General features: G+C 32.8%; 2 protein-coding genes across 16 annotated transcripts in view; both read left to right on the plus strand.

Annotated features, from left to right (window-relative positions):
- The window catches only part of LOC128179822 (uncharacterized), a 223,312-nt gene that overhangs the window by 21,463 nt on the left and 174,447 nt on the right, over window positions 1-27,402 (plus strand). The gene's annotated exons all lie outside the window — the stretch shown is intronic.
- LOC128182132 (uncharacterized) lies at window positions 13,213-26,006 on the plus strand. The gene is made up of 6 exons (XM_052850745.1): window positions 13,213-13,230; window positions 13,592-13,646; window positions 17,238-17,300; window positions 17,548-17,589; window positions 21,597-21,644; window positions 25,621-26,006. Exons 1-6 carry the CDS (start codon window positions 13,213-13,215, stop codon window positions 25,737-25,739), a joined length of 345 nt encoding a protein of 114 aa, XP_052706705.1. The 3' UTR covers window positions 25,740-26,006.

Consider the following 27,402-nt stretch of genomic DNA (forward strand, 5'->3'; position numbering starts at 1 on the left):
GGTTTAGCTTACATATAATTTGTCATACATGGGAGCCACGTGGTGGTACCCAAACAGCCAAAATTTGAGACCGGCAAATAATAGCCCCATAAATCCTCTAGACTGCCCTGATATCCGTTTGATAAGATAAGATAAGGAAGATAAGGAGGATGATAACCACTTTTTACCCTTACATTAGGGACAGTTTTGGATAAAGTACCCGTCAATATTTTTGTAAAATTGAAAGTTGTTGTAACACTTATTTTTAATACCTCTTGAGGTCCTCTACTTATTCGCAGTGCTTTCAAGTTCCTGTGATTTAACTCAAGTGAGCCCCTGAAATGAGCCCGATCCTGTGGGAGCCACTTGTTGATACCCCTACAGCCCAATGTTGTGACCGGGAAATAATAATAAATCCCCCACTCTGCCCCGATATCCGTTTGTTTTACACTTCAAAGATAGGGAAGGTAATATACCACTTTTTACCCCTTTATTAGTGTAGAGGTTAAGTTTTTAAGGAGAAAGAGATCAGAATGTGAGATGTTTGATCGTTTCATTTTTGAAATAATACGAAAGTTTTTTGATTTCGATGCATTTTACATGTTATTCCGGAGAAAAGACTACATATTCGAGAATCAATTTTTAAGTATACGTATAGACAAATACCAATATTCAATTGAATTTCGTTAGACATAGACTCATTTATAAATTTATTTCGGCGAGCTTTACTGCCGTCGAAGTTTTCAATGCTCGCACCAATTATTAATGCATTGATCATTTTTGTAATAATTAAAACATGCCGATGATTAAGTAAAATAGCATTTTCTTCTTGAATACTCTCAGTACTTCCATTATTTTGCCTATTTGGCTGCTAGCTTCTACGGGCTTAGTGGCTGTTAAATGATAATAGCTCTGTTATGCACTCTCTATGCGTGATACATTAGAAATAGATTTTATATTTGAAGAGGCATATTGATAAAATTATTCATGAGAAGAAGAAAAAGGCAACGAGTAGGCTCAACCAGTAAGCAAATGCTTGATGCGAGTGTTTGACGATGTTGCAAATGTTTTGTGTGTTTTAAATTCACTGTTACTTTACTACATTAGTAAGATGTTTTCTATTGTAATAATATATAGCATTTTAATTAAACATAATTTAGAACTGACTTATATCTGAACATATTTACACTTGCAAATGTTTTCCCTTATATAACACTGTTTGAGCAATCCGCTGTTATTTCTGCATAACATCATTATGGGTCAAGAGGTCAAAGTAGCGCATGAATAATATAGGTCACTACTTTTTTTTGTACACAAACTAATCGACTTGTGCTGAAACACACCTATTAGATGTCGTAATGAAAACATAATTTAGGCATAAAAAATAAACGTATTTGTATTTTGTTATACGAAGTTTTGTTCATTCATTCTCATAAAAAATATAACATTAATTGTGGGGATAAATGATTCATGTTAGATAACACGTTAGGCATGTAAACAGAATGTTTATGGTTCGACATCGTAACGAGGCGTTCTTCAAAATTACAATCGTAATTTGTCAAAGAAGTTAATTCAGTTAAAATTCATTTCTGATTTTATTACAAGCCTCGGTCAAAATTGTAAACGCAATATTACAGACCTTTCGTGTGTAGTACATTCACGGATCACGGTCAAATTTAACTCCTTGTGTTTTCTGTCCGATGTGTTCCGTAAAAAGATTATCGGAGGAAATCATTATGCTCTTGAATCTGATTCTGCGATAGATTTCCCCCTGAAAATGCCTAAGTATACTCTAACTCAACTTTCAATCGCTTGTTTTTAAATTTCTAACCGCTCTGCGACTTCAACACAGGTGGTACTATTCCGCCAAGCTTCAATCAGTTTTTTCAATTGTACAAGTGAATTTTCTTTTCTGTTTCCCTTTTTAATGATAAGTGTTGTCTCCTCAAAAGTAGTGTCATATTCATTTATCGTAATAATCAAATGCTTGCAATATTGTTGCACTAGATTTTGTTACGTCATTTTAATCGAAGCGGCTTTCTAGGTCATCACAAAAGAGAAAGTATGGAGCATTGTTAGTGTCATAATTTGCAACAAATGTAAATATAAGAAATAAGGTATCATTTTTGGATGTCTATCGGGATATAGATACGAGTTGGTACGTGATCAAATCTGCCATAAAGCCCTTCGGGCTTTATGGGATTTGATCACGTGACCAACCCGTATCTATATCCCGATAGACATCCAAAAATGATAACTTATATCTTAAATATAGTACATGTATATTTATAGACTTGGGAATCTTTGATATGAAAAAAAAAGTAAACATAACTAGTAGAGTAATTGTTCTCGATCAATTTGAGGTCTTTCCACCTTATTTTTTTTTTATGTTTTCTTGCAATGTAATCAATAAAACATTTTTTCTGCGTAACTTTATAAAAAAAATCAAAAACTTAAATATGGGATTTTTTTTTGTTTGACTTTTATGTCACATTTTCTGGTAAAAGTCGACATTTAGTTTAAAGAGGTTTGATGACCATACGATGTAAGGTTCAAAAGTTGTAAGTGATTTTAATAAACTTAAGAAAATTTCAGGGGTGATAACTGCTAAAAGGGATACTCAGGCCTTTTCGGTTTGATAAACTGAAGAGCCCTTTAAGAGTGTTGAATACATTTGTAAAAGTTTCAAGTCTCTATATCTCTAACAGTTTATGAGAAATAGTGATAACAAGCTTTTTGTACAATAGGGGCAAATAGTCTCAAGAAGTCCTACTACATCCCTGAAATTTTTTTTGGGACCATCCTGAACAAAAGAGATCTAAAAACTCATTATTTAACAGATTTTCAAATGACTTTGACCTTTATGTCGTTTTGTTTGGCCAAGGTAGACGCTTTCATCCAAAGTGGTCCGAAGTCTCTATGACAAATGATAAAAAAGTTAGAAGTGATTTTATAGAAATACAAATACTTTCAGGGGCAATAACTACTAGAGGGGGGGGGGGGGGGCTCAGATCCTTTCGGTATGAATAGATTGAAGAACCCTCTAAGTGTACTAAGGACATTAGTAAAAGTTTCAAGTCTCTATTTCTTTTGGTTTCAGAGGAGTAGCGATAACATGCTTTTAGTACACAAGGGCAATAATTTTGTAAGTTCTGGGAGTTATCAAGCAAATGGTCATATGGTAACATAACTTTTTATGATCAATAACATAAAGAAATCAAAGTACTGAAGAACTGACGGGAGTTGATTTTGTCGATGTTTATTTATTTTAAAATCAATGATATGTTATTTTGCATGACAAGTACATGTAATTTCTAATTTGAATTACGCACAGTTTTGTAATATGAATTTTTTCGAATTTTTCGACAAGAATGTCGAGAAACCCCCATATGAATCATGTTAAATAATACTTAAATATAAAATTAATTCAATCAAACAATGTATCAGTAATAAAAATATTTCTCGAAAATTGTATGGATCAAAACATCATTGAACTCTAGTCTCGTTCAACTAAACGCTCGGCTGGCACCGTAAATCCCCGACAAGGATTTACGGAGACAGCCGAGCGTCGAATTGAACGAGACTATATTGAACTCTGGTGTAGGAATACATACGACTACCAAAAATATTTAAATTAATCGTACCATTTAAAATCTGACTATTTTCAAGGTATTTATAAATAAGTTTCTTTGAAAAACAATGCTTTAGCATACATAACATCGAATTTATCAATTATTTTCAAGAACTAAGTCTTGTCAGCAACAATGATTTGTGCTGAGGTCCAAACACTGTTTCACTTTCGGTTTGTCTGAGTAACTGCATAGGAGAGTTGATTAAAATCAACTCCCAAAAACTGTTTGAATATCTCTAGAAATAAAAAAGCTGTCCCTGGAAAAAAAGAGAAGGAAAAAAATAATAAAAAACATAAGAAATACAAGAGGTATTTCACCTGAAAGGTGGAAAGACCTAATGAAAGCCTCGAAACATCTGTTAAATATAACTATCTAATTTAGTTTATAAAGACAGTTATTCTTTTTTAAACATTTTAATTCAATGATGCGTTCGCTTTTTAAATAGAAATAAAATATTCCTTTATTCCTTATATTAGTTTAGTAATAAAAAATACTCGCAACGCTTTTTCGACATTTTTAAAGAATATCTTGATAAATAAAACGTTCTTAACTTTCAGAGAAAGCTTGCCGGATACAAGTATCCAGTGTACACTACAGCTTTTTGTCCAAGAAATGAAACAGAATGGGCTGAGAGGTCGTCAGCTCTCAACTGTAACAAAAGTAACGGTTACACATGTTTACCGAACGGAAACCTCGATCAGCTCTTAGAGTTCTGTTATATAGTACCCGTTGAAAGGATTCAGAAAGGTAAACATTTCTTTTATAAATTTTAACTAATTTTGGAGCTAGTATTAATTTTTTTTCTATTTGACCTGTGAACAAAACAGGTTTTTCGCAGACATCAGTGCTTATTGATTTTTTGTTAAACTATATGCCAGATTTAAATTGAGTGCATTCATTTTGAAAGAAATATTTCGCAAGAAACGTTATAACTACTAACAATATATTTTATTAAAAAGATTTTCAGATAATTTGGGAAATGAGTTAACCTTTGATTTATTTTCAGGTTTTTGTTTGTATTTAGTGAAACGTGTTTCACTAACTAATTCATACAGCTGCAGTCATTTTACACAAGGGTGTCATAACCACTCTTTTTTCAGCAATGAAATCTATAAATGTAAGTACAAGCACTCCATTTTAACACAGTGTATGTCTAAATAATATTAATTTATGCATCATTACTGAGTTTATGGATAAAAATAATAGCATTATCTTCCAAAACAACAACTGTAATTTGTTGCATGTTGCCGTTTCTGTTATTGTTTGGCATGTTTTGAATCAGAATTACGATATAGATAGTGTGCAAACAAAAAGGATAACGTTATTGTTTTACAGACCCGGCTTGCATTTCACTTGGAAATGGATGTTTCCTTGCTGAACCATCTTGTAAAAGGTAATGTGTTTTAAAGTTTTGATTAAATTCGGTCAGATACAAATCATAAATGTATGAATATCTTATTTTAAATATCAAATCATTTGTTTCAAAAACATATAATTTGTGAAAATGCTTATAATAAACAACGCTATATTAATATTTTATAAAATTGAATGCTATACAAAGACTGAAATTTTTTAAAAAACTTTTTATAAAAACATTTTGTTAAACAGTACAACGCCCCCTCATATTCAGAGTACTACACAGCAATTTAAAAATGCCTCTATCAACAAATGGAATGGAAGTTTAGACAACACACCAATCAACGACAATGATGAGGCTCTATTTGTTCCAGTATTATTAGGAATACTCACCCCTATATGTATTCTCTCTTTGCTGTCTGGCTACTACATAAGTAAGTTTATTTTTTTCGTCTTGTGATACTATGGACTAAATTCTTTATCATTAAAACCCCCGCTCCCCCGAAACACATAGTTCAAATAATAATATTCAGTTTTACCTGTGTCGAAAACTTGAGAAACAACTATTCCAAACTGTTTTCGCTCGTTTAGGTCAAACACGTTGCTTTCTCCTAAAATATGCAGGCATAAATATCTATATACAGTCATTTCGTGCATATCTTCTATAATTTTATAATATGCCATGGTATGCGATTGCAATGATATGCAATGGGATTTGTATGAGATGCTGTGAGAATTTGAAACGAACACTTTAATGACGTGGTACTTATATGCTATGGTATGGTATGAAATTTTATCAAAATCGCCCCCATACACAGAAGAGTTCCAAACATTTTGAGAAAATGATAAAAAGCCAAAATTGACCACCAATCTGCAATCTGAACATTAATTTTTTTTAATAAAAGCATTTTAAACCGATTTAAAATAATGTAGTATGGTATGCTGTAATATGATATGACGAATGAGAATCTATGAGATTGTTTGCTATGGTTTTGAGGTTTCAATTTTATGGCATCAGATTCCAATGTTATGTTTTGAGAATTCAATGCTATGCTATGGTGCATCTTGTAAAAAGATGCTTCAACTGACTGTAGTTACGCAACGTCATAAATAGACACGTTTTGGTACATTTAGTGGCTGGCATTGTAATTTATATGTTAAATATTCTTTTAAAATTTATTTTATGCATTTTTCAAAATATCAATCTATTGATTAAAATACAGGTTTCCTCTTTAAAGATTTCTTAATATATTTAGATCCATTTTATTCATTAAAATTAAGAGTGGTAACAACTACAACAAAACAAAGACGAACATAAGCACATATGACAATGACATCAAATGTTATCTTTTAAAGATAATAAGAATAGTCAAAATATATAGGCTTAGAATAATCAGAATATACAATTATGATTTTTCATTATTATTAAACCTATTTAAGTTATTAACTTACTCCATTTGGTCTAAAACATGAAAAAGATTAACTGATGTTTCTTCGTTGTTTTCCACCGCACGAGACACACTGAGTTCCACAAATCACAACACACGGATATAAACGGAACATACACAAATTTCACAACACGGACAAAAACAGATAAACACACAAAATAAGCTGTGTAACCGCACAGTTGGTATCATTTTTAAAACTACACAATATACAATATCTGTTATCCAATTTTTGGGTGATATATAATTTACATCAAATGACGCCCATACCGTTTGATGAAAATAATACATCAATTTATTTTCTTTAATTACAGTCCGTCAAAGAAGACATGGTGTAAAATTGCACGAAGAGGATGAGATTGGACCTTTACTCGGAAAACACAAGGATAAGATAAACCAAGGTATGAAAGCAAAACACAAAAACTAAAGTTAAGTCTTGTTTTTAATAAATTAAAAATATTTAACTAAATCACCAAAAGAAAAACAAATTTGAACACAATTTAAACAAACTGAAAAGTGTTTAATAATACCTTGATCTTCACGGGTGTCTTGTCCTATTTTTAAATAGATGCCATGAACAAAAAAAATTAAACTGACTAAACAGATCATCCATGGTACTTACATAAACACAATTCACATAAACCACAACTTAATATGTATCATTTCTAATCTCCATAAGAAATCTGTTTTTGATCCTGTGAATTTGATTGTATTTCTTTTACAGCTATGTGTATTTTTATTCAAAATTATTAAGAAGTGATGGAAGCAATAACTTGGGACTGATTAAAGAATAAAACACATGTATTAGAAAATAGGTTGAAAAACATTCGTAGATGTTAATATTAAAATGTTTTGGTTCTAGAGGCAAACTGCGCAAAACAAATTATGTGACAAATACGTATAGTATTGTTTTGGAGATTGATTATTCCAAGGTTGAACTATTGATCAGGTATATGACTAATAAATCCCTAAACGTGAATATTATTTAATTACAGAGTAAGCAAAGTAATACGAATAATAGAAACCAAAACCTTATTACAAATCAACATAACAATCAAAATCATTGTTTAGCAGATGATGGATCTCTTGCATAAAATGTTAGAGCAGTATTTGAACGAAAAAACGTAACAGACCGACAGACAGGCGGATGGAACAGTATAAAACAACATTTCTGATATTACTTTAAAGTGTTGGTATCAGTTTTAAAACATATAGGATCCATTTTTTTTAGCTCAGCTGAGCTGAAAGCTCAAGTAAGTTTTTCTGATCACATTTTGTCTGTCGTCCGTCTGTCTGTCCGTTAACTTTTCCCATTTTTAACATCGTCTCAAGAAATACTGAGCCAATTTCAACCAAACTTGACACAAATCACCCATAGACAAATGGGATTCAAAGTATCAAAAATTAAGGCCCACGCTTATTTCAATAAGAGATGATTAAAATTATTGAAAATTTTTGAGAAATTTTCAAAAATCTTCTTCTAAAAAACCATTAAGCCAGGAAGCCTGAAAATTGTTTAAAAGCATTCTCAGGTAGTGTAGATTTAAAATTGTGAAAGTATGACCCCCAGGGGTAGGGTTTGGCCACAATGGGGGTGAAAGTTTTACAAAGGAATATATAGAGAAAAATCTTTTAAAATTTGTTATCAAAAGCAAATTGGCTAGAAAATCTGTAACTTGTGTGGTAGCATCCACAGGTAGAATAGATTAAAGTTTGTTCAAATCCTGATCCCAGGGGGGTAGGTTGGGGTCCCAATGGGTTGTGGGGTTGAATTCTTACATAGGAATATATAAAGGAAAAAAGCAAATTGGCTAGAAAAGCTGTAACTCGTGTTGAAGGATCCTCAGGTATGATCGACTCAAGTTTGTTCAAATCATGACCCCCGGTTGTAGATCGTGCCACATTGAGTGAAGGTGCAATTTTGCATGTAAAGCAAATTCTTCTTGTAAACTTAAATGTTACATTGCCTGGTTTTACTAAAATGTGAGCATCCTGACATAATGTAGATTCTCAATTGCTTTGAACCTGTACAATTTTTGAGCTCCACCAGGGGTAAAAAGTAGGTCTAAAGATAATTATGAAAGATCTTCTTGAGAACTGTAATGTTCATTATTTGATATGAATTTGAAATTATTCTGTTCAAAAGTGGCGCAATGTTCGACATAATGAAATCTAACAAGAGGCCCATGGGCCACATCGCTCACCTGAGGAACAATAGGTATAATAAAATCAGCTTAATGGATTCATAATACAAACTATCAGGAATTATGTGCAATAATACATGTAAATCCTGTATAAATGAAATCCATTTCCCCCCTGGATATTCTTATGTTTATAATCATTAGTCCTTTTTCTAACAAGATGATTTTATATTCATATCACATGTTGAGTATTGCAGTTCTCAAAAAGATCCCTAAGAATTGTTTATACATGTATATGGGATAAAAAGCTACATCAAACTCTGAACCTTCTTGTGAGGCCAAAGAATTGTCCTGTTAACAATTGTTAACAATTATAAAGAATCATCTGGCTGATTATTTTCTGAGAAGAATATTTTTAAGATTAACTCTATATATTACTGTGTAAAACTTTAACACCCAACCCCCTCAATGTGGCCCCACCCTACCCCAGGGTTCATGATTTTCACAACTTTGAATCTACACTATTTGAGAATTATCCTGGCTGATTAGTTTTTGAGAAGAAGAGTTTTAAAGATTTACTCTATATATATTACTATGTACAACTTTGACCCCTATTGTGGCCCCAACCTACCCCTGGGGGTCATGATTCTCACAACGTTAAATCTACACTACATGAGGATGCTACCACACAAGTTTCAGCTTTCCTGGCTGATTAGTTTCTGAAAAGAAGATTTCTAAAGATTTACTCTATATATTCCTTTGTAAAACTTCGACCCCCTTTGAGGTCCTACCCTACCCCTAGGGGTCATGATTTTTACAAATTTAAATCTACATTACCTGAGGGTGCTTCCACACAAGTTTCAGCTTTCCTTGCTGATTAGTTTTTCAGAAGAATATTTTTAAAGATTTACTATACATATTCTTTTGTAAAACTTCAATCCCCCATTGTGGCCCCAACCTGACCCCAAGGGTCACCTGAAGATGATACCACACACGTTTCAGCTTTCCTGGCTGATTAGTTTCTGAGAAGAATATTGTTAAAGATTTACTCTATATATTTCTATGTGAACATCGACCCCCCCCCCATTGTGGCCCCACCCTACCCCCGGGGGTCATGATTTTCACAACTTTAAATCTACACTACCTGAGAATGCTTCCACACACAAATTACAGCTTTCCTGGCTGATTAGTTTCTGAAAAGAAGATTGTTAAAAATTTACTCTATATATTCCTTTTTAAAGCTTCGACCCCCCCCCCCCAATGTGACCCCTCCCTACCTCCGGGGGTCATGATTTTCACAACTTTAAATCTACACTACCTGAGGATACTTCCACACAAGTTTCAGCTTTTCTTGCTGATCAGTTTTTGAGAAGAAGATTTTTAAAGAATTACTCTACATATTCCTTTGTAAAAATTCAATCCCCCATTGTGGCCCCTCCCTACCCCCGGGGATCATGCTTTTTGCAACGTTAAATCTACACTTCCGCACAGGTTTCAGCTTTCCTGGCTGATTAGTTTCTGAGAAAAAGATTTCTAAAGATTTACACTATATTCCTCTGTAAAACTTCGACCCCCCCCCCCCCCATTGTGGCCCCACCCTACCCCTGGGGGTCATAATTTTCATAATTTTGAATCTACACTACCTGAGAATGCTGCCACACAAGTTTCAGCTTTCCTGGCTGATTAGTTTCTGAGAAGAATATTGTTAAAGATTTACTTTATATATTTCTATGTAAACATCGACCCCCCCCCCATTGTGGCCCCACCCTACCCCCGGGGGTCATGATTTTCACAACTTTAAATCTACACTACCTGAGAATGCTTCCACACACAAGTTTCAGCTTTCCTGGCTGATTAGTTTCTGAAAAGAAGATTGTTAAAAATTTACTCTATATATTCCTTTTTAAAGCTTCGACCCCCCCCCCCCATTGTGACCCTTCCCTTCCTCCGGGGGTCATAATTTTCACAACTTTAAATCTACACTACCTGAGGATACTTCCACAAAAGTTTCAGTTATTCTAGCTTAATGGTTCTTGAGAAGAAAATTTTTGAAATTTTCTCAAATTTTTTCATTAATTTCTAATCATCTCCCCTTGTAAAAGGGCGTGGACCTTTATTTTCACAACTTTGAATCCCCTTTATCTGAAACGATTTGTGCTAAGTTTGGTTTAAATTGCCCAAGTTATTCTTTGAAAGATGTTGAAAATGTTGAAAGTCTACGGACGGACAGACGGACAAATTGAACCAAATTCAAAGTCTTTGTATATCTTTAGTCAACTGCATTTTCCAGATAATTAGTGGGTGTAAGTATGTAAGTAATTTATTTATAGTGACATGTGTATACATTTCCAAGTAATTTATCAACAACAGTAAGCATAGATTTAACACCCGGCCTGCTAGGTCTATATGGCACTTTTAACACATTATGCATGAAAAAGAAAAGAAAACTAGACACGATCTCATTGCGAGCAACGAGGAGGTTTTCCGTCTGATTTTTGAATTTGAGATATATGTTTGATCTTGATTTTGGTATTTAACAGCTAAACATGATTTAAAATAGAATACAGGGTCTAGATTCTAAGGTCCAGATACTATTTTGTTTCAGGTGTAAGATGTTTGTTCAAGTGTTCGTCACCGTTCGTTGTCCAATACCTTCATCGGTATACTGTGTTGTTTCCTGGGTCCAAGGTTTTGTTATTTGTTCCAAAAATTGTTGGGATATCTAGAGCTCATGTTTTTAATATCAATAGCAACTGATCTTTTATGGGCGCTTTCAGTACGTCTAAAAGATTTATCAACTGTATCTCATGCTTTGATGAATTCCCCTCGTAAAGCAAATTTGACTTTCCTTCCACTGTTATATCGTAAGAATTTATTTTCAGTTTCCCTCGTGCTTTCCCATAATTCCGTTAATTAGCCAGTCCAGTAGAGTTTGTTGTTTTTTAACGGTTATTGTTTTGTTTTTATATTCGACTGCAATCAAAGCAGAGTCTCATTAGAGATTATGTCGCACAATTTTTCGTAAATTTCGTCAATGCATTCCGGAGATTTCCGACTGTTTTCTATCAATTCTACGGTCGCTATCAATGCAGAATTTCTTAATTCGATTGCCATTAAATCGAACGGGATGCTATGAAGTTGAAAACAGTTTTTGCGATGTTTACTTCTCTTTGTGTCAGAATCACTGATGTTTAAATCGCAAGTGATAGCGGAATGATCCGGGAGTGTTGATTTTTCACTGATAAATTTATGTAGTTTGAATTCTTTTACAATGGTATGCATGTTGCCACATTAAATTTTGTTATCGTTTTAAACACATCAATAGGTGCACGAATATGATCAAGAACATATTCACTTTTTCTTAAAATACATGTAAAGTTATCATCTGGAAATCTGCTATTCAATACACAAAAATTTGCTTCATTAAAAAAAATTAATTAATATGTGCCCATGTTGATTGACAGTATTATCTATATGAATTCGGTTAGGAATATTATATGACTCAATAAACCTGATTTCATCATGATTATTGTTGCTCATGTGAGCAATGTGGCTTATGGGCCTCTTGTTTGTTTTTCCGTCGTTAATTGACCCAAAAACATAAACCCCAAATCATTCTAGAAGATAATAAAGAGCATTAAATGTCATAGCAGTATGAGAAAGAAAAACGTGACAGCGGACGGACGAAACAGAATAACAACAATATGTCTGAACTCACATTGAAAGTGCGGTTTAAACTATTGAATCATATAATATTCAAGATATCGGTGCAATTTGCTTAAAGATGACATGAATTAATTAATAACCACGCACCTCTCCCCTTTTATCTCTGACAGTTGCCGATTAGTTGCCGATTTCTATTGTTCTGCTCATAGCTATACACCCGCTATAAAAGACCGAGAGCATCATTCATGCTTCACCGCATTCAGGTATTTCATAACCCATTCCATAACGTTACAATGGTCGGGAAGATTTGAATAAACGCGCATTGAACAAAACAAAATATGACGACCAATGCACTGGTAAGGAATATCGGATGAAAGACGACATTAAAACAGACTGAAATCCAAAATCACATATTTCAAAAAATCCTCGATCATTGTAGAACGTTCTTCTGTGTCTTACTGTTACAATATCACAATGCTCAAATAACACTGAAGCAGATTTTGCAGTGACAGCATAGACTTCAGAAAACGGAATAATTTCTAAAGAAACTGATTATAGCAATGTTTAGTGTAGCGGATAGTGGATGAAATATTTCACTTGTGGAGACAAGCACCAAATTTTGCATGAAGGTTCCTTGAACATTACTTGAGTAAAAACTATCGTTGGCCATTTAAGTTTTGATCATTTTCAAGATGGCCGCCTCTTATTTCAAAATGGCGTCTTTTTTATAAAGTTTTCATGATATTTTAAATATTTCTGGGTAATGTTTTTATTTTCTGTGAAATTATGAAGAAGAATTTGTTGTATGCTATAATTTGATATTTATTCCATATATTAACACTCTGCGTATGCGTTTAAAAACATTTTTGAATGTACATGATCTAATCGTCTAAGCAGTTGCACTGCAAAGAGCAGCGCCAAATAATTTGGACTTGAAGCATTTGCATTCCCCAGAACAACTAATATTACATCAACATTTCAGTAGTTTTTGACATGAAGCCGCCGTTGATGGTAAGGATGTCCCGTGTGAAACCGATAAACCGCAATCTTATCCCAACCCTATCTGGAAGGGGATGCTGGGTTTTTTTTTACTTACATAGTAACTGACCCAATGTATGTTTAGCTTGCAATACAGATCTCTTAATATGCTCTACAAGAGCAGCTCTTGAGGGATCGAGGGATGCCATTGTGTGGAAGCTGCTTACGAGCAAAGAGGCCAAGGCGCGTGTCATTTACTCTATCGGAAGTGCTAGACCGAACGTACATAATGACTACAAATTCTTCTAGTTTATTAATTATATGTTCTGTCACACTGTCACAAGGAGAACTTAAGAATCTGAGTACCTCTGTTACGTTCTCAAACACATTTCAGCCTGCCATTCTGTCATTTTACCTGTCTCAACAAGTGGAACTCTGTATCCCAGTCAGTGAACGCATGAAAGAATGACAGTGCTTTGATCTTGGACCCAGTGATCTAACGATGTCATGAACTGGTATCTATCGCAAATCCTTGCCCTTTCCAAATGTCACCCATAACTCATCAACTTTCAAATCAACCACCTTAATAACAACACCAATCTGTATCCGAACTTACTACGATGATTGAATTGATACTACCTAAGGGTGCATGTTTTGCATTTGCATTTTGCATCGATTTGCATTTTTTCCTTTGTTACAACTATAGTAGTTTCTGTCGTAATATTTGCAGATACGATAATGTTCAAGGAACCTTCATGCAAAATTTGGTGCTTGTCTCCACAAGTGAAATATCTTACTGAAATATTGACCTAAGCCACTACACCATGTTACGAAGTTCATACATTCTTGAATTTACTATCACTTATCTACTGTGTATTGAAGCGTATTAGTGCCACTCTCTATATATTTTTATTTTTTTAAATTTCAACTTTAAAGTTGGAATTTCCAGTGAATTCGAGTTGTTGTATCATTATATTGAGTTCTTCGTGAAAGCAAATGAGCTCCCCCATTCTTTTTATGAGTAAAGCCTAATTTACACTGAACAAAAAATCATAGTATATATCTATCTATCTATCTATATATATAAATATAATAAAAATCAACTGTAAAGTTGATTTTTCCAACTTTAAAGTTGGAAATTCCAAGATTAAAATTTGAAATTCCAACGTTAAAGTTGGAAAAATCAACTTTAAAGTTGGAAATTCCAACATTAAAGTTGGAAATTCCAAGATTAAAGTTGGAAATTCCAACTTTAAAGTTGGAAAAATCAACTTTAATCTTGGAATTTTAAAGAAAAAAAATTACAAAGTGGCACTAATACGCTTCCGTAACTGTGTTAGATGTAGTGCGACCGTAGTCTACAATAGTATGCAGACGTTATGCCCTCAGTATGACACACTTGTTCGATGTGTATGCACATGCAGTAAGACAGCACATCACTGTCTGCGTGTGATATTGGGAATTCATCGGAAATTCTATCTAAGAATAAAACATTTTTTATATTTAATTAATTCTTTCGTTCTCCTCCTGTCACTGATTGTTTCCATTAATCATTTTTACAAACATATTACTACATTGTACAGTTCTATCACTTGGAAGTCCGTGCAACCTGAATGCCTCGATCGGAAAGCAACCAACCGTAACTTTCCCGGCCGGTATATATACCCCAGTGACAGTTGAGGAGCGATAGAAACTAATATGACGACCAAATGCTTTTATAAATTCATGTCAGTTATAATACACATCCTATACGGCAACTCTCAGCGATCAATTAAGTATACACTTCTTTGATCTGTGACGTTAAATGAGGAGCATGATGTAATGTTTTCCTATAGAAAAAAAAACATTAATTTTATCAACATACCCAGTTATAAATATTATGTTTTTAATTATTGACTTTAACGTTGTCTTTACCTACGCATTTAGAAATAAATAAAAACAATCCAAACGTATAAAAGAGTTTGACAAAGCCAACCTAGTAAGTATCCCTAAATGAAAGTCAGATTTTTTTTATTGGGGTAAATATTCGTCAGTAATTTATGCTTTTATGCTTCGAGCTATAAGATGAAAACAAAATGTCCCGCTGTTTTAAAATGATTCACATGCGCGGATCTATAGGAGGGGGGGGGGGGTCCAGGACCCCTTTCCCTGGAATTTGCAGTTGGAGTTTTAATTTCATGAAAAGGTTCGACCCCCTCCCTCTCTAACGGAAAAAAAATTCTGGATTCGCGCCTGATCTCGAAATAAAATTTCAGTACATTGCTTTTAACTTGATACGGAGCAAAAATACCCATTCCTCAAGTATATGTCTAATCATTCACATGGGTCAAGTCTGTTATGACATAAGTTTGACATTTTGTGAAAATTTATTTCAAGAAATATCAAGAACTTGAAATCCATCAAAATAATATTTGTGTTTTTAAGCCACCTTAACCTGAGAAGAAGCACACTTGTATTAATGTTTGGCTTGGAAAACTATTTTCAATGAGGGTCACGATCAGCCACAAGGTGGGGTTGAATTTCCCCGTCGAGATATACCGACACAATTTATTATATAGAGTAAAATTCCAGAAGGATAGTTTCTAACCACTCAAAATGGATTTTTCTATTCACATAAGGAAACTTTCGGGTTCTGTTCCACTATAATGCATCAACCGCTGTTACAAAGTTGTACTCAATGCTAATTGTTTGGTTCATCATACATGCACGACATATTGTTAAAGTGTATGTGTATACACTATACAACAGCTTACAGTATGAACTTCGATTGTTAACAGTTATATATAAAAACAAGTAAGTAGTATAAAAACATATAGATTTCTAAAGAATATATTGCCGTTCATTTTTAAAAAAAAAAATTTAATTCATGTATTTTACTTTTAGCCGGGCTCTGCTGAGAGCAGAGTCCTGGCTGTTGGCAGTCAAATCGCCAATGTCACTATATATAAAAAGCACAACTTCAAAAGTGAACAAAGAACCAAACACCGTCAAAGTAAAAGCTTCCGCTATACCAAATAGTTACATAAATTGCCACGGTTTGTTACATTGTTGGCATTTTGTTTCTTTTTTAATTTCGAGAGATTTGTCTATCTTTTATTGTTTTCTTATTCATAACGTGTTTTAAAAACGAGACTAGCCATTTTTGACATATACAATGCGCATGAATTTCCATGAACTACTTTGCTGTGCGTTGAAGAAATGGGGATTGAATATATAACACTTGTTGCAAAATTCAAGGTAGCAACTGTTGAATTATTTCTACTAAACATATTTTTGTTTATAGCTGCTTACAAAATTTGGTAGCTCTCTGACGTTTTGCCTGACATTAAGGTAACTCTGTACCTATAAAATCATGGGTTCAAAGTTAAAAACTTAACTTTTTTTAACTTATTGGACTTAAATTTCATCAAAAAATAAATAAAATATATATGTATCCATACTATTTAAGATGTAAGGTAATAAAAACCAAAGGCTGATATTATCATCTGAAAATCACACTTTTTTTTGTTTAAAAATTAAATATAAGTGGATGGATACTTGTTTGTCTATTTACATTTTATTGCTTACTATGCCAGAAAACTAAAATTAATTAAAAAAAAAAAAAATTTTACATTAGAAAAATTATATCATTTAGATATATCACTTAGAGAAAAGTAGAAAAGAGTTATTTCCCTTTGTCATTATTGAATTATATCGAATATAAGGATGAAAAACGCTTATTAAATATCTCTAAGTAAACAATGATTTGAGGTTTTGATGTGCATCTATGATAACATAGAAATTACAAATCTACTTGCAAGAATTTTAACAAATTGATAATGAAATTAAAAAAATATATATAATAGAAACATTGCTTTGCTTGTTTTAATTAACTAATATCTCTAGAAACCATGAATCACCTTTTTTCAAAAGGCATTTGGGTCCGTGATAAAAAAAAAAAGGATGAAATAAAGTGAAGCTGAATTTTCTTGAAAATGACAAACATATATTATTACGCAAATGTATCAAAAAGGATTTAAAATAATGTTATGCAAGTAAAGACGTTATCTTCATTCTTACAGAGGGTGTTGGAGAGTTACAGACTGATGTAACAAACATAAAAGGTAACAGACAAGTTGGTTTAACAAATGGATAATAAAGTTAATTTAATATATGAAATAGAAACATTGCATGTTTTGATTAACTAACACCTCAATAAACCATGACTCACCTTTTTTCAAAAGGTATAAGGGTCTGTGATAATAAAAAATTAAATAAAGTGAAGCTGCATATTAATGTCAATGACATACAGTTTTTATTGTGCAAATGTATCAAAAAGGATCTTTAAACATTGTATTTTCATTCTTACAGAGAGTTTTGGAGAGTTTCAAACTGATGTTACAAGTCTGAAAGGTAACAAACAAGTTGGTTGTACAAATGGATCATAAAATTAAATTAAATATATAATAGAACATTGCTTCTTTTGATTAATTAGCTTCACGATGAAACTCATCTGAGTTGAAGGTTCAACTGAGCTTTTCTGATCGCCTACTGTCCGTCGTCCGACCGTCTGTCTGTAAACTTTCCACAAATTTGGCTTTTTCTCTTTAACCACTTTGCCAAATTTAAACCAAACTTAGTACAAATTATTCTTATGAATACTGGATTCCACACTATTAACATTAAAGGCCTAATCCTATTCTAAAGGGGGATAATTATGATACAGTAAAACTAAGGTAGGTGTCTAAAAAATCTTCATCTCAAGACCCAATCCACCAGTAAATTTACATCATAGCTTGTATTTAAATGAAAAATCTAAATTGGTAAAGCCATGACCCTAAGATCGATACTGCAGTCCCGGAGAGAGGGGTGGTTCAAAGGTAAACATATGAATATATCGGTAAATGTTTTAAAATCTTCTTACTTTTTACGAACTACAATGCCACAATTCGTGATATAACTATGCAAGTATTTTAAGGCAAGGTGTATTTTAATTTTTTTACACCAAGACCCCAAGACCAACTCTGGGGCCCGAGGTGGGGTTCAAATTTAACTAAAAATATAGGGAAAATGTTTTAAACAAACAGTTTCTATTATGCAAATGTATCAAAAATGATTTAAAATAATTTTATGCAAGTAAAGACGTTATCTTCATTCTTACAGAGGGTTTTGGAGAGTTACAGACTGATTTAACAAACATGAAAGGTAACATACAAGTTGGTTTAACAAATGGATAATAAAGTTCAATAAATATATGAATTTGAAACATTGCTTGCTTTCGTTAACTAACAACTCATAAAACCATGACTCACTTTTTTTTCAAAATGTATGTGGATCTGTGATAATAAGAAAATTAAATAAAGTGGAGCTGCAGAATCTTGTAAATGACAAACATATATTATTACGCAAATGTATCAAAAAGGATTTAAAATAATTTTATACATGTAAAGACTTTATCTTCTTTCTTACAGAGGGTGTTGGAGAGTTACAGACTGATGTAACAAACATGAAAGGTAACAGACAAGTTGGTTTAACAAATGGATAATAAAGTTAATTTAATATATGAAATAAAAACACTGCATGTTTTGATTAACTAACACCTCAATAAACCATGACTCACCTTTTTTCAAAAGGTATAAGGGTCTGTGATAATAAAAAATTAAATTAAGTGAAGCTGCATGTTTATGTAAATGACATACACTTTTTATTGTGCAAATGTATCAAAAAGGATCCAAAATAATTTATACATTAAACATTGTATCTTCATTCTTACAGAGAATTTTGGAGAGTTTCAAACTGATGTTACAAGTCTGAAAGGTAACAAACAAGTTTGTTGTACAAATGGATCATAACATTAAATTAAATAAAGAATAGAACATTGCTTCTTTTGATTAATTAGCTTCACGATGAAACATGATTCACCTTTCTAACTCACCCGAGTTGAAGGTTCAACTGAGCTTTTCTGATCGCCTGCTGTCCGTCGTCCGACCGTCTGTCTGTATATTTTCCACAATTTTGGCTTTTTCTCTTTAACCACTGTGCCAAATTTAACCAAACTTAGTACAAATTATTTTTATGAATACTGGATTCCACACTATTAAAATTAAAGGCCTAATCCTATTTTAAAGGGGGATAATTATGATACAGTAAAACTAAGGTAGGTGTCTAAAATATCTTCTTTTCAAGACCCAATCCACCAGTAAATTTACATCATAGCTTGTATTTAAATGAAAAATCTAAATTGGTAAAGCCATGACCCTAAGATCATTACTGCAGTCCCGGAGGGGTGGTTCAAAGGTAAACATATGAATATATCGGTAATTTTTTTTTTAAATCTTCTTACTTTTTACGAACTTCAATGCCACAATTCGTGATATAACTATGCAAGTATTTTAAGGCAAGGTATATTTTAAATTTTTTACACTATGACCCCCAGACCAACTCTGGGGCCCGAGGTTGGGTTCAAAGTTTAACTAAAAATATAGGGAAGATGTTTTAAACTTTCTTCCCAAGAACTACAATGCTACAATTTGTGATAATACTATGCAAATATCCTTAAATAGTGTTGATTCCTTATTGTTAAAATTGTGATCCCTGAACCAATTCTTGGGTCCCAAAAGGATTGAAATTTAATCATATAAATATGTAAGGAAACTTTTTAAAAATCTTCTCCTGAAGAAGTCCAATGCTACAATTTGTGATATGAGTATACAAGCATTCTCAGACAGTGTAGATCCTAAGTTGTTGAAATCGGGATCCCAGGACCAATTATGGGGTCCAAGGTGGGCCGGATATGAATATATAGGAAAACATGTTATAACTAGTTTAAACCGTAACTCTCGGATCAATAATAGGGCCACAATAGAGATTAATAGTTTAACATAGAAATATACAGGAAATCGTTTTAAAATGTTCTTCTTGAGAACAACAATGCTTGAATTTGTGATATTTCTATGCAAGCATCCTCAGAGAGTATAAATTCTAAATTATTAGCTCACCTGAAGCAAAGGCTCAAGTTACCGTTTCTGATCACCCGTTTTCCGTCTGTAATTTTTTATGATTCTTGACTATTAATCTAAACCATTTCGTCAATATTAACCAATCTTGGTACACAGCATCCTTATATGAAGGATATTCTTAATTATTCAAATAAACGACAGAACATGTTTAAAAAAAGAGATAATTGCGAATCAGTGAATTTAGAATGCATGTCTTTACAAATCTTCTTCTCAAGAACCACTGCACCATAAATGCCAATATTTATACCAAAGCTTGTATACATGTATATAGTGCAAATCCGAAATAGTTAAAATTGATATTTCAAAACTAAAACTTGGGCCTTTAGAAGAGGTTTCATTGTAAAGTTTACATATGAATAGATGAGGAAATGTTTAAAACCCTTTTTCTGAATAACTACAGTGCTAAAATTTGTGTGATTACTATGCAAGCATATGACGAAGATTTAGAATTTCTAAAATTGTGACCCCCAGACTAATACCAGAACCCCAAGAGGGGTCAAAGTTTAACATAAAAATGTGTATGTAAATATTTAAACATCTTCTTCGCAAGAACTACAATGGCACAATTTATGATAATACAATTATAATGCAAGCAACCTGATATAATTATGATTCTAAATTGTGAACCCTAAACTAATGCTTCCGGCCCAAAGGGGTTGAAAATTTTTACATCCAAATGTTTAAAAATCTTATTCTCGGTAAGTTCAATGATCAGTTACGAGAATGCAAGCGTTCTTCAAAAGGACAAATGGTAAACTGGCTAAAATGTGACCTTATACTACATGTAATATCTGGGCCCAAAGAGGGGTTCAATGTTTAACTCTGAAAGATAATGGGAAACTATTTAACAATTAAATTCAAATGATAAAATGAACTGATGATGAGATGAGGAACGTGGCCCATGGACCTCTTGTTTCAAAAGATGTGGGTATTTGACAATTAAAAAGTGAATAAAAGGAAGCTGCATATTCATGTAAATGACAAGCACTGTTTTTATTACGCAAATGTATCAACAAAAGGATCCAAATAACTGTTACAGTAGTTATTTAAAGATTTTATCTTCATTCTTACAAAGGGATTTGGGGAGGTGCAGAGTTGTTTTACAAATATGAAGGGTAACAAACAAGTTTGTTTAACAAATTATAATTTGTTGATAATTGATAATAAGATTTAATACATGTAAATGTGTAATAGAAACATTGCATGTTTTGGTATATTAACATCAAAATGAACCACGACTCACGTTTTTTCAAAAGGCATATGGGTCTTTGATGATCAAGAAATTAAATTAATAAATGTTACGTATTCATATGACTGGCACACACAGTTTTAAATACGCAAATATATTAACGGATCCAAAATAAATCCATATATTAATATATTTTATCTTTATTCTTGCAGAGGATGTAGAAGAGATAAAAAAGACAAACGAAAAATATAGTACTCAAGGTATAGTTACATAAAAAAAGCATTTTTATGTTTATATTAATATTATGTATATTTGATAACATTTTGAATATCAATATTCTAAAAGGGACACATTCAGATGATCATATGCAATGATATTTAATAATCGGTTTTTGGAACGCAGTTTGCAAATAGCTATTCAAAATTGTATTGCATTTTTAATTCTGGCTTTGAAATTGTCAGGGAATTATTCTAACCTCTATTAATGTGAACAATAGGTGTTGTACCATCTCTATAAGATCTACTAAAAAATACACTATTTAGATAATGGGATTATGTACTCAGGATGGAAGCATCAAAGTTCCTAACATAAGATCTGTAATTTCATGGTATTAAACTAGTTGTAATCCACTACCGCTGTGAATAAAATGGTGATGAAACCATCTCTAATTGGAAAGGCTAGTAGATGATCTACTAAAAATACACTAATTAATATTAAATTTTTAATTATTTATTTAATACAAAAGATTGTAACTATACATGTTTCGGATTTCTCCTATGTGGCTTTGTGATTAATTATCTTTATATGGTTCAGTTAATCATGATTTGTAATAATCTGTTTAAAATTATTTTGTAATGTGTCAGGCCTCAACCAGGCGTCTCGTCCGTATTTGGTTCACTCGAGATTTACAGGGAATGCAACAAAGGGGGGGATGACACTTGCCAAGTGCCCCTTAGATAAAAGAAACAAAAACTTAATGCAAAATGTATTGTTATATAAACCACTACCTGGGGGTTATCTAAAGGAACTCGATGGTCGTGGCCGTTTTAAGATCGCATTGATTTCATGTAAAAGAATGTAAAGGAAGGGCTTCATATAGATAAATAGGGAAATATCAAAATTTAAAAGCTTACACATTTGGATTATTTCTTTTCTTCATTATTTTTTATAACTGAACAATTTCTATACTGTGTTGTTTCCTGGGTCCTAGGTTTTGTTATTTGTTCCAAAAATCGTTGGGATATCTAGAGCTCATGTTTTTAATATCAATAGCAACTGATCTTTTATGGGCGCTTTAAGTACGTCTAAAAGATTTATCAACTGTATTTCATGCTTTGATGAATTCCCTTCGTAAAGCAAATTTGACTTTCCTTCCACTGCTATATCGTAAGAATTTTTTTTCAGTTTCCCTCGTGCTTTCCCATAATTCCGTTAATTAGCCAGTTCAGTAGAGTTTGCTGTTTTTTAACGGTTATTGTTTTGTTTTTATATTCGACTTAAACAGGTCGAGACCACTATATTTTGTGACGTCGGCATAAATTTGCATACTAAATTAGGCATCTGTTTACTTTTATCGACAAACCAATCAGGTTGAATGAGTTGCAAGGCATTGTGGGCTACTACAAGTTTCAGTGTATACAAAGCGTATTGAAAATATATACTATTTTGAATTGTCTTTTGGAAACTCATTTTGAATGATTTTTCAGAATTTATGAAAGTAAAATGGACAATTATGTCTGAACTACAATTTCTATGCTCACATTTGAAAAATATTGCATATGAGGACTTATATCAACCTATTTAAATACCCCATTGTCAATGTTCAAAAGAGAGGTACGTCCTATTGAATTAAAAGCAGTGAGTACTGTTTTTTTCACGTGATACCCCATATTTGGGACAACATTAGTAGAACGCGCGTTGATATTTTCTTCAGGGACATTCATCAGAATGCTTAACGGACAAACTACTTTATGCTGCTTATAGCTTGCGCTTCTGCGTTTGTATATTTGTGCATTTCTACTACCGTGGCTATTCACGTATGTTAAAAATGTACAGTTACCTGTATTTATTTCTAGTGCACAATGATAAAGTCACCAATACACAAATGTGATGTTTTTTTCTTATCAAAATATGTTTGTACTTGTATCCGTATGTTTGTCAGTCGTTTGATACTGATCATTTTTGAAGCAACAATTAATCAACTAAAACAACAGTATTTTTTAATGTGAGCATGGAACAAAGTTAATGGTACGTAATCTTTCCTTTTTTACCTTCTAAAGTAAAAATCAAGATGTACAAACATTCCGGCAAGCAATTAAATATTGTGTATAAAACAGACAAATACCACGTGCGTTTGTTGAATCGTAAACACGTTATAGACCGTCATGCATTGAAACTCATTCAATGGATTGGAGAATCTGTTTGCCGAAAATACTGTCACGTGTTAAATAATGCTATCCATATAAGGTAGTGTACCCGACCTGTTAAATCAAAGCAGAGTCTCATTAGAGATTATGTCGCACAATGTTTCGTAAATTTCGTCAATGCATTCCTGAGATTTCCGACTGTTTTCTATCAATTCTACTGTTGCTATCAATGCGGAACTTCTTAATTCGATTGCCATTAAATCGAACGGGATGCTATGAAGTTGAAAACAGTTTTTGCGATGTTCACTTCTTTTTGCGTTAGAATCACAGACGTTAAAATCGCAAGTGATAGCGGAATGATCCGGGAGTTTTGATTTTTCACCGATAAATTTATGTAGTTTGAATTCTTTTACAATGGTATGCATGTTGCCACATTAAATTTTGTTATCGTTTTAAACACATCAATAGGTGCACGAATATAATCAAGAACATATTCACTTTTTCTTAAAATACATGTAAAGTTATCATCTGGAAATCTGCTATTCAATACACAAAAATTTGCTTCATTAAAAAAATTAATTAATATGTGCCCATGTTGATTGACAGTATTATCTATATGAATTCGGTTAGGAATATTATATGACTCAATAAACCTGTTTCATCAAGATTATTGTTGCTCATGTGAGCAATGTGGCCTATGGGCCTCTTGTTTGTTTTTCCGTCGTTAATTGACCCAAGAAACATAAACGTTATATTTTAGCCACTTTTTGATCCCTGGAATTAAAAATGAAATTTTCAAAACTTAATGCACGTCTTCGGGACACATCCAATCGTATTCCAAGAATATTTTTGATACAGTTTATATGTTAACCAGGTGTTAGGAGCCTTGTTTTTAGCCATTAATTCGCCCCAATGATTAAAATGAAATTTCCAACATCTTTTTGCAGATTAAAATAGCACCCCAAATCATTCTTTAAGATAATAAAGAGCATTAAATGTCAAAGCAGTATGAGAAAGAAAAACGTGACAGCGGACGGACGAAACAGAATAACAACAATATAATGTCTGAACGCACATTGAAAGTGCGGTTTAAACTATTGAATCATATAATATTCAAGATATCGGTGCAATATGTTTAAAGCTGACATGAAATAATTAATAACCACGCATCCATCTTTCCCCTTTTATCTCCGACAGTTGCCGATTAGTTGCCGATTTCTATTGTTCTGCTCATATATACACCCGCTATAAAAGACCGAGAGCATCATTCATGCTTCACCGCATTCAGGTATTTCATAACCCATTCCATAACGTTACAATGGTCGGGAAGATTTGAATAAACACGCATTGAACAAAACAAAATATGACGACCAAGGCACTGGTAAGGAATATCGGATGAAAGACGACAGTAAAACAGACTGAAATCCAAAATCACATATTTAAAAAAATCCTCGATCATTGTAGAACGTTCTTCTGTGTCTTACTTTTACAATATCACTGAAGCAGATCTTGCAGTGACAGCATGGACTTTAGAAAACGGAAAAATTTCTAAAGAAACTGATTATAGCAATGTTACGCAGTTCATACATTCTTGAATTTACTATCACTTATCTACTGTGTTAGATGTAGTGCGACCGTAGTCTACAATAGTATGCAGACGTTATGCCCTCAGTATGAACGACACACTTGTTCGATGTGCATGCACATGCAGTAAGACAGCACATCACTGTCTGTGTGAGATATTTGAAATTCATCGGAAATTCTATCTAAGAATAAAACATTTTTTATATTTAATTAATTCTTTCATTCTCCTCCTGTCACTGATTTTTTCCATTAATCATTTTTACAAACATATTACTACATTGTACAGTTCTATCACTTGGAAGTCCGTGCAACCTGAATGCCTCGACCGGAAAGCAATCAACAGTAACTTTCCCGGCCGGTATATATACCCCAGTGACAGTTGAAGAGCGATCGAAACTAATATGACGACCAAATGCTTTTATAAATTCATGTCAGTTATGATACACATCGTATATGGCAACTCTCAGCGATCAATTAAGAATACACTTCTTTGATCTGTGACGTTAAATGAAGAGCATGATGTAATGTTTTCCTATAGAAAAAAAAAAACAATAATTCTATCAACATACCCAATTATAAATATTATGTTTTTAATTATTGACTTTAAAGTTGTCTTTACCTACGCATTTAGAAATAAATAAGAACAATCCAAACGTATAAAAGAGTTTGACAAGGCCAACATAGTAAGTATCCCTAAATGAAAGGCAGATTTTTTTTATTGGGGTAAATATTCGTCAGTAATTTATGCGTCGAGCTATAAGATGAAAAAAAAATGTCCCGCTGTTTTAAAATTATTCACATGCGCGGATCTATAGGAGGGGGGGGGGTCAGGACCCCTTCCCCTGGAATTTGCAAAGATAAAAAATTGCAATACATATCGATTTAAAGGAAAATGAGTTTTAATTTCATGAAAAGGTTCGACCCCCTCCCTCTCTAACGGAAAAAAAATTTCTGGATTCGCGCCCGATCTCGAAATAAAATTTCAGTACATTACTTTTAACTTGATACGGAGCAAAAATACCCATTCCTCAATTATATGTCTAATCATTCATATGGGTCAAGTCCGTTATGACATAAGTTTGACATTAGTTTTGTGAAAATTTATTTCAAGCAATATCAAGAACTTGATATCCATCAAAATAATATTTGTGTTTTTAAGCCACCTTAACATGAGATGAAGCACACTTTTAGCTTGGAAAAAATATTTTCAATGAGGGTCACGATCAGCCACAAGGTGTGGTTGAATTTCCCCGTCGATATATACCGACAAAATTTATTATATAGAGTAAAATTCCAGAAGGATAGTTTCTAACCACTCAAAATGGATTTTTCTATTTACATAAAGAAATTTTCGGGTTCTGTTCCACTATAATGCATCAACCGCTGTTACAAAGTTGTACTCAATGCTAATTGTTTGGTTCATCATACATGCATGACATATTGTTAAAGTGTATGTGTATACACTATACAACAGCTTACAGTATGAACTTCGATTGTTAACAGTTATATATAAAAACAAGTAAGTATTATAAAAACATATAGATTTCTAAAGAATATAATGCCGTTCATTTTTTAAAAATAATTTTTAATTCATTTAGCCGGGCTCTGCTGAGAGCAGAGTCCTGGCTGTTGGCAGTCAAATCGCCAATGTCACTAAAATTAGCACAACATCAAAAGTACACAAAGAACCAAGCAGCGTCAAAGTAAAAGCTTCCGCTATACCAAATAGTTACATAAATAGCCACGGTTTGTTAAATTGTTGGCATTTTGTTTCTTTTTTAATTTCGAGAGATTTGTCTATCTTTTATTGTTTTCTTATTCATAACGTGTTTTAAAAACGAGACTAGCCATTTTTGACATATACAATGCGCATGAATTTCCATGAACTACTTTGCTGCGCGTTGAAGAAATGGGGATTGAATATATAACACTTGTTGCAAAATTCAAGGTAGCAACTGTTGAATTATTTCTACTAGACATATTTTTGTTTATAGCTGCTTACAAACTTTGGTCGCTCTCTGACGCTTTGCCTGACATTAAGAGAGAGAGAGAGAGAGAGAGAGAGAGA

Source organism: Crassostrea angulata, chromosome 4, assembly GCF_025612915.1.
Source record: "Crassostrea angulata isolate pt1a10 chromosome 4, ASM2561291v2, whole genome shotgun sequence".
In the NCBI taxonomy this organism is placed as follows: domain Eukaryota; kingdom Metazoa; phylum Mollusca; class Bivalvia; order Ostreida; family Ostreidae; genus Magallana; species Magallana angulata.

Excerpts from the sequence above, each read along its gene's own strand:
- LOC128182132 (XM_052850745.1), top strand. Across the intron at positions 13,647-17,237 it reads GGAACTCTGTATCCCAGTCA|ACGTTATCTTCATTCTTACA; the intron begins GTGAACGCATGA and ends ATGCAAGTAAAG. Across the intron at positions 21,645-25,620 it reads CGAAAAATATAGTACTCAAG|TTCTATCACTTGGAAGTCCG; the intron begins GTATAGTTACAT and ends TACATTGTACAG.